Source organism: Erpetoichthys calabaricus, chromosome 6, assembly GCF_900747795.2.
Source record: "Erpetoichthys calabaricus chromosome 6, fErpCal1.3, whole genome shotgun sequence".
NCBI classification, from domain to species: Eukaryota; Metazoa; Chordata; class Cladistia; order Polypteriformes; family Polypteridae; genus Erpetoichthys; species Erpetoichthys calabaricus.
The window spans coordinates 157179899-157196617 of NC_041399.2; the positions used below are offsets into that span (position 1 = coordinate 157179899).

Consider the following 16719-nt stretch of genomic DNA (forward strand, 5'->3'; position numbering starts at 1 on the left):
TCCAGGTCCACAAAGATGCAATGCAACTCCTTCTGGCCTTCTCTATACTTCTCCATCAACACCCTCAGAGCAAACATCACATCTGTGGTGCTCTTTCTTGGCATGAAACCATACTGCTGCTGCTCACTAATCATCACCTCACTTCTTAACCTAGCTTCCAATACACTTTCCCATAATTTCATGCTGTGGCTCATGAATTTTATCCCCCCTGTAGTTACAACAGTCCTGCACATTCCCCTTATTCTTAAATATCTGCACCAGTACACTTCTTCTCCACTCCTCAGGCATCCTCACACTTTCCAAGATACCATTAAACAATCTGGTTAAAAACTCCATTGCCATCTCTCCTAAACACCTCCATGCTTCCACAGGTATGTCATCTGGACCAACAGCTTTTCCATTCTTCATCCTCTTCATAGCTGTCTTCACTTCCTCCTTGCCAATCCGTTGTACTTCCTGATTCACTATCTCCACATCATCCAACCTCTTCTCTCTCATTCTCTTCATTCATCAGCCTCTCAAAGTACTCTTTCCATCTGCTCAACACACTCTCTTCGCTTTTTCAGGATGTTTCCATCTTTATCCTTTATCACCCTAACCTGCTGCACATCTTTCCCAGCTCGCTCCCTCTGTCTAGCCAATCGGTACATGTCCTTTTCTCCCTCCTTAGTGTCTAACTCCTCATACAACTCATGATACGCCTTTTCTTTAGCCTTCGCCACCTCTCTCTTCACCAAGCGCCTTATCTCCTTGTACTCTTGTCTACTTTCTGCATCTCTCTGACTATTCCACTTCTTCTTTGCCATCTTCTTCCTCTGTATACTCTCCTGTACTTCCCCATTCCACCACCAGCTTTCCTTTTCCTCCTTCCTCTGTCCAGATGTCACGCCAAGCACCCTTCTTGCTGTCACACTTACTACATCTGCTGTAGTTTCCCAACTGTCTGGTAATTCTTCACTACCACCCAGTGCCTGTCTTACCTTCTCCCTAAACTCAACCTTGCAGTCTTCCTTTTTCAACTTCCACCATTTGATCCTTGGCTCTGCCCTAACTCTCTTCCTCTTCTTGATCTTCAACGTCATCCTACAGACCACCATCCTATGCTGCTTAACTACATTTTCCCCTGCCACCACTTTGCACTCTTCAATCTCCTTCAGATTGACTCTTCTGCATAGGATGTAATCTACCTGAGTGCATCTTCCTTCACTCTTGTACATAACTCTATGTTCCTCCCTCTTCTTAAAATACGTATTCACCACAGCCATGTCCATCCTTTTGGCAAAATCCACTATCATCTGACCTTCTTCATTCCTCTCCTTGACACAATACCTACCCATCACCACCTCGTCTCCTCTGTTCCCCTCACCAACATGTCCATTGAAATCCGCTCCAATCACCACTTTCTGTCCCTTGGGTACGCTGTTCATCACTTTATCCAGCTCACTCCAAAAATCTTCTTTCTTATCCATTGCACACCCAACTTGTGGGACATATGCACTGTGAAGGATTGCCGGCTTTCTACTCCGGCCCTCACCCCCAGGCCGCCAGGAGGAGCTCTCCCAGCAGCTTGGACATGCCCCGAGTTCCAGCAGGGCCTCATGGACTATGTAGTTTTTATACACAGCCCTGCTGGATACCTTGGGGGCCACCAGGCATCGCTGTAGGGGGGCTCGTAGGCTCGCATGTGCCCTATAACCCGGGAGTACGTCACGGTCACGTGACAGGAAGAAACGATGTGCTCCCGGGTTGAAGAAAAGGACTGTATACCCTGACCCGGAAGGGAAAAGGAACTGTGGACTGTTGAATGGGAACACCTCCGGGTCAGGGTGTATAAAAGGACTCTGGGAAGCCCAGTACACTGAGCTGAGCTGGGAGGAAGGGTGGCAAAGTGTCTGGGAGTGTGGAGGATTGATTATTGTGGTTTGTTATTGAGTATTGTGGAGAGGAGGGTGCTTTGTGCACTTATTTATAATAATAAATATTATATTTGGACTTTTACCTGGTGTCTGACGTCTAGTCTGAGGGTTCAAGGGGTCACGGAGACCTCAATCTGTCACAGTTGGCGTAGTCGGCAGGATTCTCTGGCCGTCGATTTTGGCAGAGGACCTGTACATAAATAAATTTTACTGTGGGCAGAGAACCCGGAGAAGGCAGCGTCCAGACATGCAGAAAAATCGCCAAACCTCACCTTTACCAAGGACGTCATGGGAAAGAAGAAGACAAAGCAGAGCGCCAGCAACAGCAGAGGTCTAATGCTCAACATTGCCTGCTCTCATGATGAGCCACGGAGTGGCTACGTGCTTCGGGAGAAGCATCCGGAAGAGGACGATGGAAATGAGGTATGTGCCGGGAGCGAATTTGAAAACTTATTTAAAATAACGCATTTTGTCCCGTGCGCATACCTCCCAGGGGTCCATCCGGAGGTTCTGCGGGAGGCAGGAGAGAATGCAGAAGGCAGTAGTGCACTCACATCAGTGGAGCAGTCGAGTGAGAAAGACTTCCGCATGTCGGGTGCTGGCGACGGACACGTGACCCACCCCGAAGGAGAAGGTCCGTGTCCAGCTGTTTACGTCTTCAACCAGGAAAAGACGGACTTGGTTTTTCCGAAAAGGAAGGGGGAGGCGAGCGAAGCACCGCTCAACCCGCAAGAAGGTAAGGGGGGCTGAGATGTAGCTGTTCGATCTGTCGACAAATTATTAAAGACAGACGGCAGTTTGCCAAAGAAGGCAACCCGGCCCTCGGACGAAGAAAACTCTAAATCCCAGAAGCCTCCGTGAATCCCGTCAGAGCACGTGCCGACAGCGGACGTGCTCATTGGCTCCCAGCTGGAGGGTAAGGCTAGTGATCTCCTGAGCATACCTCCGGCTGAATTAAATAACTTTTTGGACGTGCACGAGCTGGAGAAGTTGCTTCAGCCTGTGCACAGTTTCTTACAGGTTGTGGCGACGATAAAGAAGATCGTTGGGGATCTGGGAGCAGCGGCCGAAGCGCCTTTTAGAAAGGTGGAGGAATACCTGCGGCGACTAGGTAGGGAGCATCCCGTGTTATATGATTTGGCGGTACAAGTAGGAAATGGCGGTACCGTATATAATGAAATAGGGACGCAGTCTGAAACGGGCCCGCATTTGATAAGTAGCGGGAGCCAAACCACTGCGAGCCCTACAAGAGAGAGTGGGATAAGGACAGAAGGGGCGGAGGAAGCGCCAATCAAACCGGAGCAGTTGGAAGGTACTGTCTCTCGGGGCGATAAGGTGCTGAAGACGCCGCCTCGGGTTAATGTAAAGTCAAAGGGCGTTCAGACAGTAAAAGGACTCTTTTCTGTTAATAAAGAGATCCAAACTGCGGACAAGCCCCAGATTAAAAAGGAGATCCTAAAAGAGAAACGGGAGTCTCCTGATAAAGTGATAAGGGAGTTGTCATTAGTTACTGGAGGGGCGGAGGAAGTGCCAATCAAACCAGGGCAGCTGGAAAGTGCTGTTACCCGGAATGATGTGGTGCTAATGACGCCGCCTCCTACAATACATAGGACAACGGGCGTGCAAACAGCAAAGAGGCTCTCTCTTCTCCATAGAGAGCCTCACGCTGTGCACAAGCCCCAGAGTAAGCAGGAGATCCCCGAAATAAAAAGCGGGTCTCTTGACAAAGTAAAGAAACAGGCAGAGAGCAGCAAAGCGGCCGAAAAACCCTCCTTAGCGGAGGAGAGGGTGGAGCTGACAGAATTCCCGAGATGTTTCAGGTCTCGGGAAGAGAGACTACCAGGAGGGCAGCGTCGGTGCTACAACTGCTGTCGACCAGGCCATTTGTGGCGAAGCTGTCCCCAGAGGACAGGGGAGCGGTGGGACAGAAGATACACCGTTCCCCCAAGGTTCGCTGGGGAGCCTAGACAACGTCACCAAGGTTCGGCTAACGCGTCCTCCTGGAGGAGGACGTCCCTCGTGGGGCTGGTCACTTCGCCCCAGTTGGCTTCGCTAAGGGGGGGGTATTGTGAAGGATTGCCGGCTTTCTACTCCGGCCCTCACCCCCAGGCTGCCAGGAGGAGCTCTCCCAGCAGCTTGGACATGCCCCGAGTTCCAGCAGGGCCTCATGGACTATGTAGTTTTTATACACAGCCCTGCTGGATACCTTAGGGGCCACCAGGCGTCGCTGTAGGGGGGCTCGTAGGCTCGCATGTGCCCTATAACCCGGGAGTACGTCACGGTCATGTGACAGGAAGAAACGATGTGCTCCCGGGTTGAAGAAAAGAACTGTTTACCCTGACGCGGAAGGGAAAAGGAACTGTGGACTGTTGAATGGGAACACCTCCGGGTCAGGGTGTATAAAAGGACTCTGGGAAGCCCAGTACACTGAGCTGAGCTGGGAGGAAGGGTGGCAAAGTGTCTGGGAGTGTGGAGGATTGATTATTGTGGTTTGTTATTGAGTATTGTGGAGAGGAGGGTGCTTTGTGCACTTATTTATAATAATAAATATTATATTTGGACTTTTACCCGGTGTCTGACGTCTAGTCTGAGGGTTCAATGGGTCACGGAGACCTCAATCTGTCACAGCACTAACAACATTCATCATCACACCTCCAATTTCCAGCTTCATAATCATTACTTTGTCTGACACTCTTTTCACCTCAAAACACTCTTGACATACTGTTCCTTCAGAATAACCCCTACTCCATTTCTTCTCCTATCCACACCATGACAGAACAATTTGAATCCACCTCCAATCCACCCGGCCTTACTCCCCTTCCATTTAGTCTCTTGCACGCACAATATATCAACCTTCCTTCTCTCCATCATATCTGCTAACTCTCTCCCATTACCAGTCATACTGCCAACATTCAAAGTTCCTACCCTCAGTTCCACTCTCTTTACCTTCCTCCTGTCCTCCTGCCTCCGGACACATCTCCCCCCTCTTCTTCTCCTTCTTATTCTTCTTCTTCAGCCAACAGTAGCTCGATTTCCGCCCGCATCCTGTTGGCTAACAGTACTGGTTGTGGTCGTTGTTAACCCGGGGCTCGACCGATCCAGTATGGAAATTTGCATTGTTGTCCGCACTTTGATTTGGAAAAATTTTACACCGGATGCCCTTCCTGATGTAACCCTTCCCATTTATCCGGGCTTGGTACCGGTACGAAGAAACACACTGGTTTTTGCATCCCCTGTGGCTGGGTTGTGGATTACCATATGCAATTATATATTTCTATATTTTTTAAATATTTATTTAAAAAAACATTCTCTATATGTAGCCAGATCACTTTCTCACATGGTAACATTATGTAACAAATTTAAAAACACAATGCCTAAATTTCAATTTAGCTGGTATTACTAAAATAGTGTAGGTACAAAATGATTGTTGAAGCATAATCACATGTGCACAACTGACTAAAGGTTAAAGTTAGTTCTGAATATAAAACTTGCTTTTAGTTTAGTCCAAAAAGACACTATGCTCTACATTTACTAACATTACCTCTACAATACCTCTATAATTTATAATTCACTGAAAAAAACATATACAAAAACAAAGAATCAACATCATCACAAGAACTGCGTATCATGAGCTTCATGAAATAGATTTCAATGCCCAAGCCTAAGATCACTATATCCAATGCCAAGCATCAGCCAGAGAAGTATAAAGCACACCACCACGGATTCTGGACACATGAAAACGTGTTTTCTGGAGTGACCAGCAAGCCCGCAATTCTCGAAAGAATGGCAAATCAAAGAATGGCAATCACCTCATGGAGGGTGGGTGCGTCCTGGGAAATGTCATTTAATTAAATAAATATATTTGTACTAAAGCGGTTTCTTTTTGGAGCTGTGACTCATGCGGTTGTGGTGTTTCAGAAGCGCGTTGTAGGCCCCCTGTTTCCATCAGGACGTAAATGCATGACAATATCGCGGTGAAACTGAGGCTCACCGTCATCACTTTGAAACCCAATTGCCACTTCATTAACGATGGGAACATTGTATCGTCTTGGATCCTGTTCTTTGTCCTTTATTAGCACTAAGGCAATTGTAGTTGGTGCCACACCGTCCGCCTCTGCTTTTGTATTGGCTTCTCTTTCAACTTCATGTAGAATTTTTATACAGTTTGCTAATGGGTGATTGTTTATGACTTCAGCTACATTTCTCATTATTAGCTCTGTGGTTGATACACTGCGTCATCTAGATGTAACACGTACATTTGTGCACATTTGCGGTGGTGATTTGGCTCAGGGTGCACTGTTCCAATCCGATGCAATATTTGTCAATACACGCGAAAGCAGTATGGGCCATTCCCAGGGGGGAAGCCGGTGCGTGATGAAATATCATGGAGGGTGGGTGCGTCCTGGAACAGTTCATTTCAACGCGCTTCTGTTATTGTTTTTCTTCATGCAGTCTCGTTTTTGTTTGTTTATGGCTGTGTCGTCGTATATGTGGTGGTGTGTCCAGTTGCGTCCGGGCGGCTGTACAACTTGGTGTGCACGCTTTACCTCAGGTTTAGTTCACAGGTCGTAGGCATGGTAAACTTTCCATTTAATTCAATAACCCCATTTGAACTAAAGTGGTTTCTTTGTGTGGGCGCCTTCGTTCATTGTTTTTATCCATGTTGTTTGGGCGCCACCTACTGACTCTGGGAAGCCGCTGCGTTTGACTCTGGGGCGCCGCGGCGCACTGCGCATGTGTGTCGGTGCCTCGGTGCATAAATTAAAACTGTGGATTAATAATGTAGATTAATCACACTTCACTATATGGCAGTCTGATGGATGAATCTACGTTTGGCAGATGCCACGACAGCACAACTTTACTACAACGCCTACTGTAAAGTTCGGTAGAGGAGGGATAATGGTCTGGGGCAGTGTTTCAGAGTCTGGACTACAGCCCATGGTTCCAGTGATGGATGCTGTTAATGCTACACCATATAAACATATTTTAAACAATAGTGCACTTCTTCCTTTCTGGCAACAGTTTAGGAACGGCCTTGTTTCTGTTCCAACATTGCCGTACCCCACGCACAAAGCCAGGGGTACAGTCAAGGTAAAGACATAGACGTGTTTTGACAAGTTTGATGTGGAGAAACTGAAATGGCCTGCACAGAACCCTGACCCTGACCTACTGAACTCCTTTGGGATGAATTGAAACACCGATTACATAATTAATTCTGCAATTTCCCTGCTTTATTTCAAAATATGATAAAATTGATTTCTTAGGGATTCACACTTAGTGCAGGTTATCATCTCAACAGCTCTTCTATGAGATTTTTTCAGCAGCACATACAGATGGTACAAGACCATAAATCTTGGCTCTGTCATTCTAACTAATAGATAAAATCCACTTACGTCAACTCTCCAGACTTGAGCAAATTTACTTCTGCATCCTGTACAGTTGATATCTGCTCCTCTATTTCATTTGAAGAAGTGAAATTTGAGTTTGAGTTTCTAGAAACAAAAATAAATATGAATATAAATAACTACATAAAACTGATTTCAAATCATCTTAAACTTATGGTGTTAGGATAGGCTTCCATTCAATGACCTTGAACTAGATTTAATTGGATTTCATAGAGGATAGATGAACTACAATTATCATAACAAATATACAGTACATACAGTGTGAGCCTGATGATGCCACCATAGATTCGCTGTCTATGACAGCAGTGGCAGTCACGCAAAGACAGTTCAGTAGCTGGTCTGCTGCTCATTCCTACCGCTTAACATCGGCACTTATATGCTTACACTGTTAGCTGCGCACTGACTCTCTATTAAACACTAAACCAATGACAAAGAAACACAGCTGCCCTTTCAAAAAATTCAATGGAATACAAGCATACAAGGATACTCTTAACAGGCTCTCTGCAGGTCTGCAGGCTTGCCATGTGACATGTTTGTCACATGATGTTTAGAACATTTAAAATTTCAAGTTCTGTCCAGCCCAATTGCTCACTCTTCTTTCCTCTCTCCTCCAGACTGTGTCTGCCCCAGCTGCTGCTTCTGGGCCACTGAACCTGCTCAAAATGGAAGACTTTGTGTTCTTTTAATCTGAAGAAGGGAGCTAGTGTTGGGCAACTGTATGTTGAAGAAAAACTCTTTTTTGAATAAAGTCTACAGAGTGTCCCCACCTATCAGCAATAAGGTTATACTTCCCTGGAAACCTGGTCTCTTCTTCTTATCTCTTGTGCAACTCTTCAAACTAAGCATGACAAGTGGCATGTAAAGTTTTGGTCACCCTTGCTTAAAATGTCTGTTACTGTGCATAGTTAAGTATGCAAAAAACTAACTGATCACCAAAGGGCATAAAGGTAAAGATGACACATTTCTTATCAGCATTTTATGCAATAGTGTATCATTTTTGTTTTGAAGAATTGTACAGTGACAAAAGGAAAGAAGCACCATGCAAATGTTTGGGCACCCCAAGATATATGAGGTCTCAGATAACTTTAACCAAGGTCTCAGACTTTAATTGGCTTGTTAGGACAACCATCATTGTTAGGAAACTCCAGGTGATGCAAATTGCAAAGTTGTATCAATTCCCTGACTCTTCAGATCTTGTCCAACAATCAGCAGCCATGGACTCCTCTAAGTAGCTACCTAGCACTCTGAAAAATAAAATAATTGATGCTCACAAAGCAGTAGAAGGATAGAAAAGATACCAACGTGTTTTCATGTAGCTGTTTCCTCAGTTTGTCATGTTATTAAGAAGTTAAGCAAAATGATATCTTAATGGCAGTTAACTTGGAACAGTGGAAGTCATGTTGAGGTCTGGAAGACCAAGCTAACCTGGCTAAATAACAAAGATGGGGATGAGTGTAACACAGAGGGATACACATTTTTTAGGAAGGACAGGCAAAACAGAAAAGGAGGTGGGGTTGCTGTTTATGCCAAACAGGATTTAAATGAAAGTCCTCTTCAGTTGGATGATGAGCCCCATCTTAGTGAGGACATGTGGCTTCGCCTGGAAAATATTAGGGAAAGAGGTCTTATTTTAGGAGTGTGTTATAGACCACCCAATTCAGACAGTAATTTTAACACACATCTTTTTAGTAATATCAAAAAGGCAAGTTTACAGGGAGATATTATAATCATGGGGGACTTTAATTATCCAAATATTAACTGGGATAACATTGCAGATGGAGGAGCACAAGAGCAGGAGTTTTTAGAAGTAATCAGTGACTGTTTTTTAACACAGCATGTTAAAGCACCAACAAGGGGTGAAGCCTGCCTGGATTTAGTATTTTGTAATAATCAGGACAGAATTGAGGGTGTAGAGGTGATTGAACCACTAGGGTCAAGTGACCATAATGTAATACAATTCTCAGTACTTTGTAAGAGTACAGATGCAAAGACTAAAATTGTTAAGTTGAACTTTGGTAGGGCTAATTTTGAGCAGATGCGACGATGTCTAAGTATGATACACTGGGATAAGATTTTAAGTGGGGAGACAGTCGAGGAGGGGTGGAACAGGTTTAAAAATGTTTTTACATGTAATGCAGGACAGATATATACCTAAATTTGGAATTAATAGGAAACTTAAAAAAACTCCACAGTGGATTAATAAAGATTTAAAAAAGAAGTTGCAAAGGAAAAAACTGCTTTATAAAGCATATAAGACTAAAGACTGCAAAGTGATTTGTAGAGCGTATGAGAACATGAGGGCAACCATTAAGAAGGATATCAGGGAGGCTAAATGACAGTTGGAGAGGAATATAGAAGATAAGGCAAAAGACGACCCTCAGATATTCTTTCAGTATTTTAGTAGTAGAAGAACAGTCAAGGAGGAGGTCAAGTGCATCAGAAATAGTAAAGGGGAATTAAAAGATACAGTGAAATAGCGGATTCCCTAAACTTACATTTTTCTGAGGTGTTCACAAGTAGTTGCAAAGGAAAAAACTGCTTTATAAAGCATATAAGACTAAAGACTGCAAAGTGATTTGTAGAGCGTATGAGAACATGAGGGCAACCATTAAGAAGGATATCAGGGAGGCTAAATGACAGTTGGAGAGGAATATAGAAGATAAGGCAAAAGACGACCCTCAGATATTCTTTCAGTATTTTAGTAGTAGAAGAACAGTCAAGGAGGAGGTCAAGTGCATCAGAAATAGTAAAGGGGAATTAAAAGATACAGTGAAATAGCGGATTCCCTAAACTTACATTTTTCTGAGGTGTTCACAAGTGAGCAAGTGGATAACCTCCCAGAGGTAACAGGTACTACTATGGAGGTACTGAGGGATTTGGAAATTGTAGAGGGAGAAGTGCTGCTCAGATTAAATAAGATGAAATCAAACAAATCACCAGGGCCAGATAATATTTACCCTCGAGTTCTTAAGGAGGCTAGCGAGTACATATATAAACCCTTGACACATATTTTTTGGAAGTCACTGTACACTGGAGAGATTCCGAAGGACTGGAAAATGGCAAATATAATCCAATTATATAAAAAGGGTGACAGGGCAGATCCAAGCAACTATAGGCCAGTAAGCTTAACATGCATCACAGGAAAATTAATGGAAGGAATTATTAAGGATAAGATTGAGCAACACCTGGCAAGGACAGGAGTTATTAGGAACAGTCAGCATGGGTTCATAAGAGGGAGGTCGTGTTTTACTAACATGCTGGATTTCTATGAGGAGGCAACAAAAGGATATGATCAAAGTGGAGCATATGATATTATTTATCTGGACTTTCAGAAAGCATTTAATAAGGTGCCATATGAAAGGTTGGGCATCAAATTAAAAGAAGTGGGAGTTCAGGGTGATGTTTTTAGATGGGTGCAGAATTGGCTCAGACACAGGAAGCAGATGGTGATGGTGAGAGGAACCTCATCAGAACTGGCTGATGTTAAGAGTGGTGTTCCACAGGGGTCAGTGCTAGGACCGCTGCTATTTTAAATATATATAAATGATTTAGATAGGAATATAAGTAACAAGCTGGTTAAGTTTGCAGGTGATACCAAGATAGGTGGATTAGCAGATAATTTGGAATCCGTTATATCATTACAGAAGGACTTGGATAGCATACAGGCTTGGGCAGATTTGTGGCAGATGAAATTTAATGTCAGTAAATGTAAAGTATTACACATAGGAAGTAAAAATGTTAGGTTTGAATACACAATGGGCGGTCGGAAAATCGAGAGTACACCTTATGAGAAGGATTTAGGAGTCATAGTGGACTCTAAGCTATCGACTTCCCGATAGTGTTCAGAAGCCATTAAGAAGGCTAACAGAATGTTAGGTTATATAGCACGATGTGTGGAGTACAAGTCCAAGGAGGTTATGCTCAACCTTTATAATGCACTGGTGAGGCCTTATCTTGAGTACTGTGTTCAGTTTTGGTCTCCAGGCTACAAAAAGGACATAGCAGCACTAGAAAAGGTCCAGAGAAGAGTGACTAGGCTGATTCCAGGGCTACAGGGGTTGAATTATGAGGAAAGATTAAAAGAGCTGAGCCTATACAGTTTAAGCAAAAGAAGATTAAGAGGCGACATGATTGAAGTGTTTAAAATTATGAAGGGAATCAGTACAGTGGATCGAGACTGTTGGAAACTTGTTAAGGGTAAATTTCACACAAACATTAGAAAGTTTTTCTTTACACAAAGAACAATAGACACTTGGAATAAGCTACCAAGTAGTGTGGTAGACAGTAAGACGTTGGGGACTTTCAAAACTCGACTTGATGTTTTTTTGGAAGAAATAAGTGGATAGGACTGGTGAGCTTTGTGGGGCTAAATGGCCTGTTCTCGTCTAGAGTGTTCTAATGTTCTAAAGAAAACTTTCTAAAAGAACTGCTCATTGTGTTGGAGCAGTGTTCTACTGTGCAGCGACAACTGAACAAATATGACCTTCATGATAGAGTAAGCAGAAGAAAACCTTTCCTGTGCCCTAGTGACAACCTTCAGCACCTGAAGTGTGCAAATGAACATCTAAGCAAGTCTGATGCATTTTGGAAACAAATTCAATGGACTGTGTGGCAGTAGCAGACCCATCGCCGGGTTTTTTGTCGGTGAGGGGTGCCAGAAGAACCAGCAACAGCTGCTATTTAATCAAATAAAGTACAGTAAAGAGTTTACAGGTGACGTGCTGAAAGATTCGTAAAGTGAAGGTTCCCCATAAGACACTTAAGCTTAGCACATCATTCCAGTAAATATCAGATTATTTTTTTTTAATTTCAGATAATGTCTTCACTTACCGGCTTGGCAGAGTCCTCTTCTGAAGCTGACTTCCCGCGTTAGTGATCAGTTGACGTACAGTTTTCATTCTACCAACGCATGGCTGAATACTCCCTTTATGCTGCTAAAAGCCAGCAAGCACCTGATTTCACATCAGTCAGGAAGAACGAAATGGGAAAACAATCGCAGTACAGGTATGGTAATAGTTTTACTACATTCGTTTATGTATTTTATGTCTTGTTGTTTAAGAATTTAGATGTAATCTCCAGGGATGTGTTAGATGTATGTAAGATGGTGTATATGTAGAAATAAAGTAAGGATATGAAGGTGTTCCTCCCCCTCTATCAGAATGGTAGGAGCCCATTACCTTTAAGTGACTGAATAGGAAATACTTAAAAGGCTCAGTGCCATTAGTAAGAGGGGAGTGTTTAGGATAGGTGTCGCTATTCTGCGTAATTGTAAAGGGTAATTTTTTCCCCCCGTGCTCAAGGTTGTCTTAAAGGTATTTTCCCAACCTTTTCAAGCCAGTAAATCTCTTAGATTTTGGGGAGAACTTCAGCATTTGGGGAGAGAGGGTTTGGGCTGTTACAGAGCCATTGGATCAGTTATTCAACCTTTTTCTTTCTACAATTTTATTTTTTTTGGCAGCTTTGGCCTATGTGCATGTTATCAGCCCTTGCCTATAATTACTATACATGATTTTTTTCAGTAATTTATCGAATTCTTCCTGTTTGTTGGATGTGACTATTTTGTTCTGCTGGATTGTTACATTTTATTATTTTTTTTATTGTTGTTGTGGATTTTGTCCTTTATCTCACCCAGAAATACTGGTTTATCTTTTTTTTTCTCAATTAACATTGGTGACTTTGATTTCAAGAGGCTTTGTACTTTATATGAGTTTTGGGGTACCTCGAGCACCATCCGGCTATGAACTACTAGCGGACAGACTGATGATGTCAAAATAGAACTTTTTGTCCACAATATGTAAAGTTGTGTTTGGAGAGAAAAGTTTGCCGATTTTCCAGGAAAAGAACACCTCTCCAGCAATTAAGCATGGGGGTGGCTCGATCATGCTTTGGGCTTGTGCTGCAGCCAATAGCACAGGGAACATGTCACTGGTAATGGGAAGAATGGATTCAAATAAATACCAGCAGATTACGTAAGCAAACGTCACACCATTTGTAAAAATGTTGAAGTTAAAAAGAAGATGGGTCCTACAACAAAATAATAATCCGAAACACACTTCAAAATCTGCAATGGAATACCTTATGAGGTGTAAGATGACAATTTTGTCAGTCCCCTGACTTAAACATCATTGAAAATCTGTGGCTAGATTTCAAAAGAGCAGTGCATGCAAGAAGGCTCAAGAATCTTGCAGAATTAGAAGGCTTTTGTAAGGACAAATGGCCGAAAATACCCCAAGTAGAACTGAAACACTCTTAGGTGGGTACAAAAGCATTTACAAGCTGTGATACTTGCAAAAAGGGGTATTACTAAGTACTGACCATGTTGAGTGCCCAAACGTTTGCTTCAGGCCCTTTTCAATTTTTTGGCATTTTGTACCTGTGAATGATGGAAATAAAAACATAATCTTGCTTGAAATATTAAAGACTAGGGGGCTCCACCCCCTGCTCGCTTTGCTCGCCCACCCCCAGGTTTGGTTTAGTGGATATACAATTTAAAGAGATTATTAATTACATGGGAATTGTTACATATGCATTATTTTCACTTTTATTTTAAAACTTTTGTAAAAAACAATACTTTATTTCCGGTCCCAGGCGTGGTTACATCTCTTTCTCGCCGGACGTATAACGCTGCTCGTGTTGTGAAGGGGGTGCGGCTGAACGCACGCTAAGGAGATGCCGTCGGATAATCTGCTGTCTTTCTGCTGCTGGTGAGCTGCCGGTTCTGCTTGTCATGCTGCCTGATCATTTCAAAGCCTGTACAACAGCTGTTCTTCTGCCACTTGGCATCTCTGTCGCTCGCGTTGTGGGGGGGGGGGCGAGGGTTAGTTTGGCTGAACGCACACTAAGGAGAAGCATTCTGATCATCTGCAGGCTTTTTGCTGCTGGCGAGCTGCGTGTTTTGCTTGTCTCTTGTCATTGTTTTAAGAGCTGGGAGCCCATGAAGCGTGTCTGTCAACAGTAATCCAACAACTGACAAGTTAGATGTCCGTGGACTTGTTTTAAATGATGTTTCACTGACTTGTCTCGTGTGACATTGTAAAAACATACTTGTGCTTTATTTCCGGCCCCGGGCGTGGTTAAATTTCTTTCTCAGGATGTATAATGCTGCTCACGTTGTCGGGGTTGGTTGGCAGCTGAACGCATGCTAAGGAGGTGCCGTTGCTGCCTTTCTGCTGCTGTCACGCTGCTATCAGTCTTCCATGCTGTACTCAGCCATCCCTCAATCAGACCTAACAGTCACTTAAAGCAAAAAAGGCTTCAACCTGGCTGGGACGCTACAATACTTTTGAATTTTACTTCTTTCATATTCTTTACCTTTCTCTGCATGTGTATCGCGCCATCATTTGTTTGAGCCTTTCGAATTCCACTGCTTTCATAATCTCTTATCTGCCTTTTTTTCTCTCCAATGCTTTTGGGTCTCTTTTCTCCATGCTGCTCTTTCTTCTTTGCTTATTCGTTGACATTTCATCTAGAATGCATTGTCCTTATACGCTTTATATGTGCTGAGAGCACAGTATCTGTGTGTACTACGTGCCTTTACACGACTGAGTGTTATTTGATATTGTTTGTGTCTCGTGGGTCTTTTAAGTGTCTTCTGAGAAGATCATGTATCGTCGCCCTGCTTTTCCTTTCCAGGATTTTTTTTTTATAATAGAGAGAAATGTGTTATCTTTAACTTTACACCTTCTGGTGATTATTTCATCTGCTGCTTGCTTAACTATTCACAGTAACTGACAACTTAACACTAGAATCCCTGAAGCCTACAAAAAAACTCGGAATCCTAGGCCACCTTAAATTCCTTTGCACCTCTCCATTAGCGTCTTTTGTGTTGTAAATGTGTTGATCAGCAAAAGCAACAAGCAGCCTACTATTCCATCCCCCCAACTGCCACAGAAAGGGCAAAAAGTTGTCCCAGCTCAAGTCTTGTTTATCTGGGTGTGAGGTGCCTGGAGTTGTATAGGGTAAATGATATATCATTATTTGGAACACATGCATTTCATGTGTGTTCCGTGTCTACAACGATCTATGTAAATGTAGGATGACAGGAAATGTGGGAAATGTTGAACACATACCTAAAACAAACTTTTTTCGTGTTATAGTACTAACGACAAAATTTTGACATGAAGTGAATAATGTGTCAAGACTGAAGTCCAAATATAAATAAACACTTTCAGAAAAGGTACACATATAACAAAACAAGTGAGCTTTTACTCGAGAATATAACCAAAGAAAAAGAAATCGGGTTAGGGTACGATACTGACATGGCCTCTTGGGTGGTGCAGTGGTTAAGAACTGCTGTCTCATAATCAAAAGGTCACGAGTTAGATTCTGGGTGCTTCTCAGAATTACTGTTTTGAGTGGTCAGCTGCTCTTATTGTTACTAATATACAATAAAAACATACATTTGATTTGAGTCTGTAACAGCCGGTGTAAATTTATGGTACTTGTAAAGGTTAACTTATTTTTATCTTTTTTTTAATTCAGTTTTATTCTCTCAGGCGAAAGATGGCATCATTTGGATGCAGCAACATTTTGGGCATTGACCTGCCAGTCAATCTGCCACATGTACATCCTTCAACGAAAGACATAGTGTGGAGGTGATACAGTATGTGTTGTGTTGAGGAGAAATAAACTAAGTGGTCTGAGCATGTGGAGTGAAGGGCAGAAGAAGACTGGGTGAAGATGTGCAGATCTCCAGAAATGCTTTGTCTACTTTTCCTACAGAAATATCATAATGCAGAGTATTAGTGTATATGAAGAATTCTCTGACTGTCGGAATGCCCGTATGAAGGTTTGATGACCTTTCTATTTACCTTCTTATGTTCTCTCTCTCTGTATATATAAACTGCTCAAAAAAATTAAAGAAGCATTTTGAAAACATATCAGATCTCAATGGGAAAAAAAATCATGCTGGATATCTATACTGATATGGACTGGGTAATGTGTTAGGAACGAAAGGATGGAAATGAAAATTGTCAGCCTACAGAGGTCTGAATTCAAAGACACCCCGAAAATCAAAGTGAAAAAATGATGCGGCAGGCTAGTCCATTTTGCCAAAATTTCATTGCAGCAACTCAAAATTGTACTCAGTAGTTTGTATGGCCCCCGCGTGCTGTATGCATGTCTGACAATGTCGAGGCATGATCCTAATGAGACAACGGATGGTGTCCTGGGGGATCTCCACCCAGATCTTGACCAGGGCATCACTGAGCTCCTGGACAGTCTGCGTCGGATGGACTGAAACATAATGTCGCAGAGGTGTTCTACTGGATTTAGGTCAAGCGAGCGTGGAAGCCAGTCAATGGTATCAATTCCTTCATCCTACAGGAACTGTCTGCATACTCTCACTACATGAGGCTGGGCATTGTCGTGCACCAGGAGGAACCCAGGACCCACTGCAC

At 43.0% G+C, this 16719-nt stretch overlaps 1 protein-coding gene across 2 annotated transcripts in view; it reads right to left on the bottom strand.

The window, feature by feature from the left end:
- fyco1a (FYVE and coiled-coil domain autophagy adaptor 1a) overlaps positions 1–16719 on the bottom strand; it is a 600194-nt gene that overhangs the window by 406717 nt on the left and 176758 nt on the right. For both annotated transcript variants that reach the window (XR_007935327.1, XM_028804043.2), the window contains exon 16: positions 7310–7408. Coding sequence is in view for 1 of the 2 variants with exons in the window: in XM_028804043.2 (XP_028659876.2) it covers positions 7310–7408 (99 nt within the window). In the remaining variant the exon portion in view is untranslated. The remainder of the gene's footprint in view (positions 1–7309; positions 7409–16719) is intronic.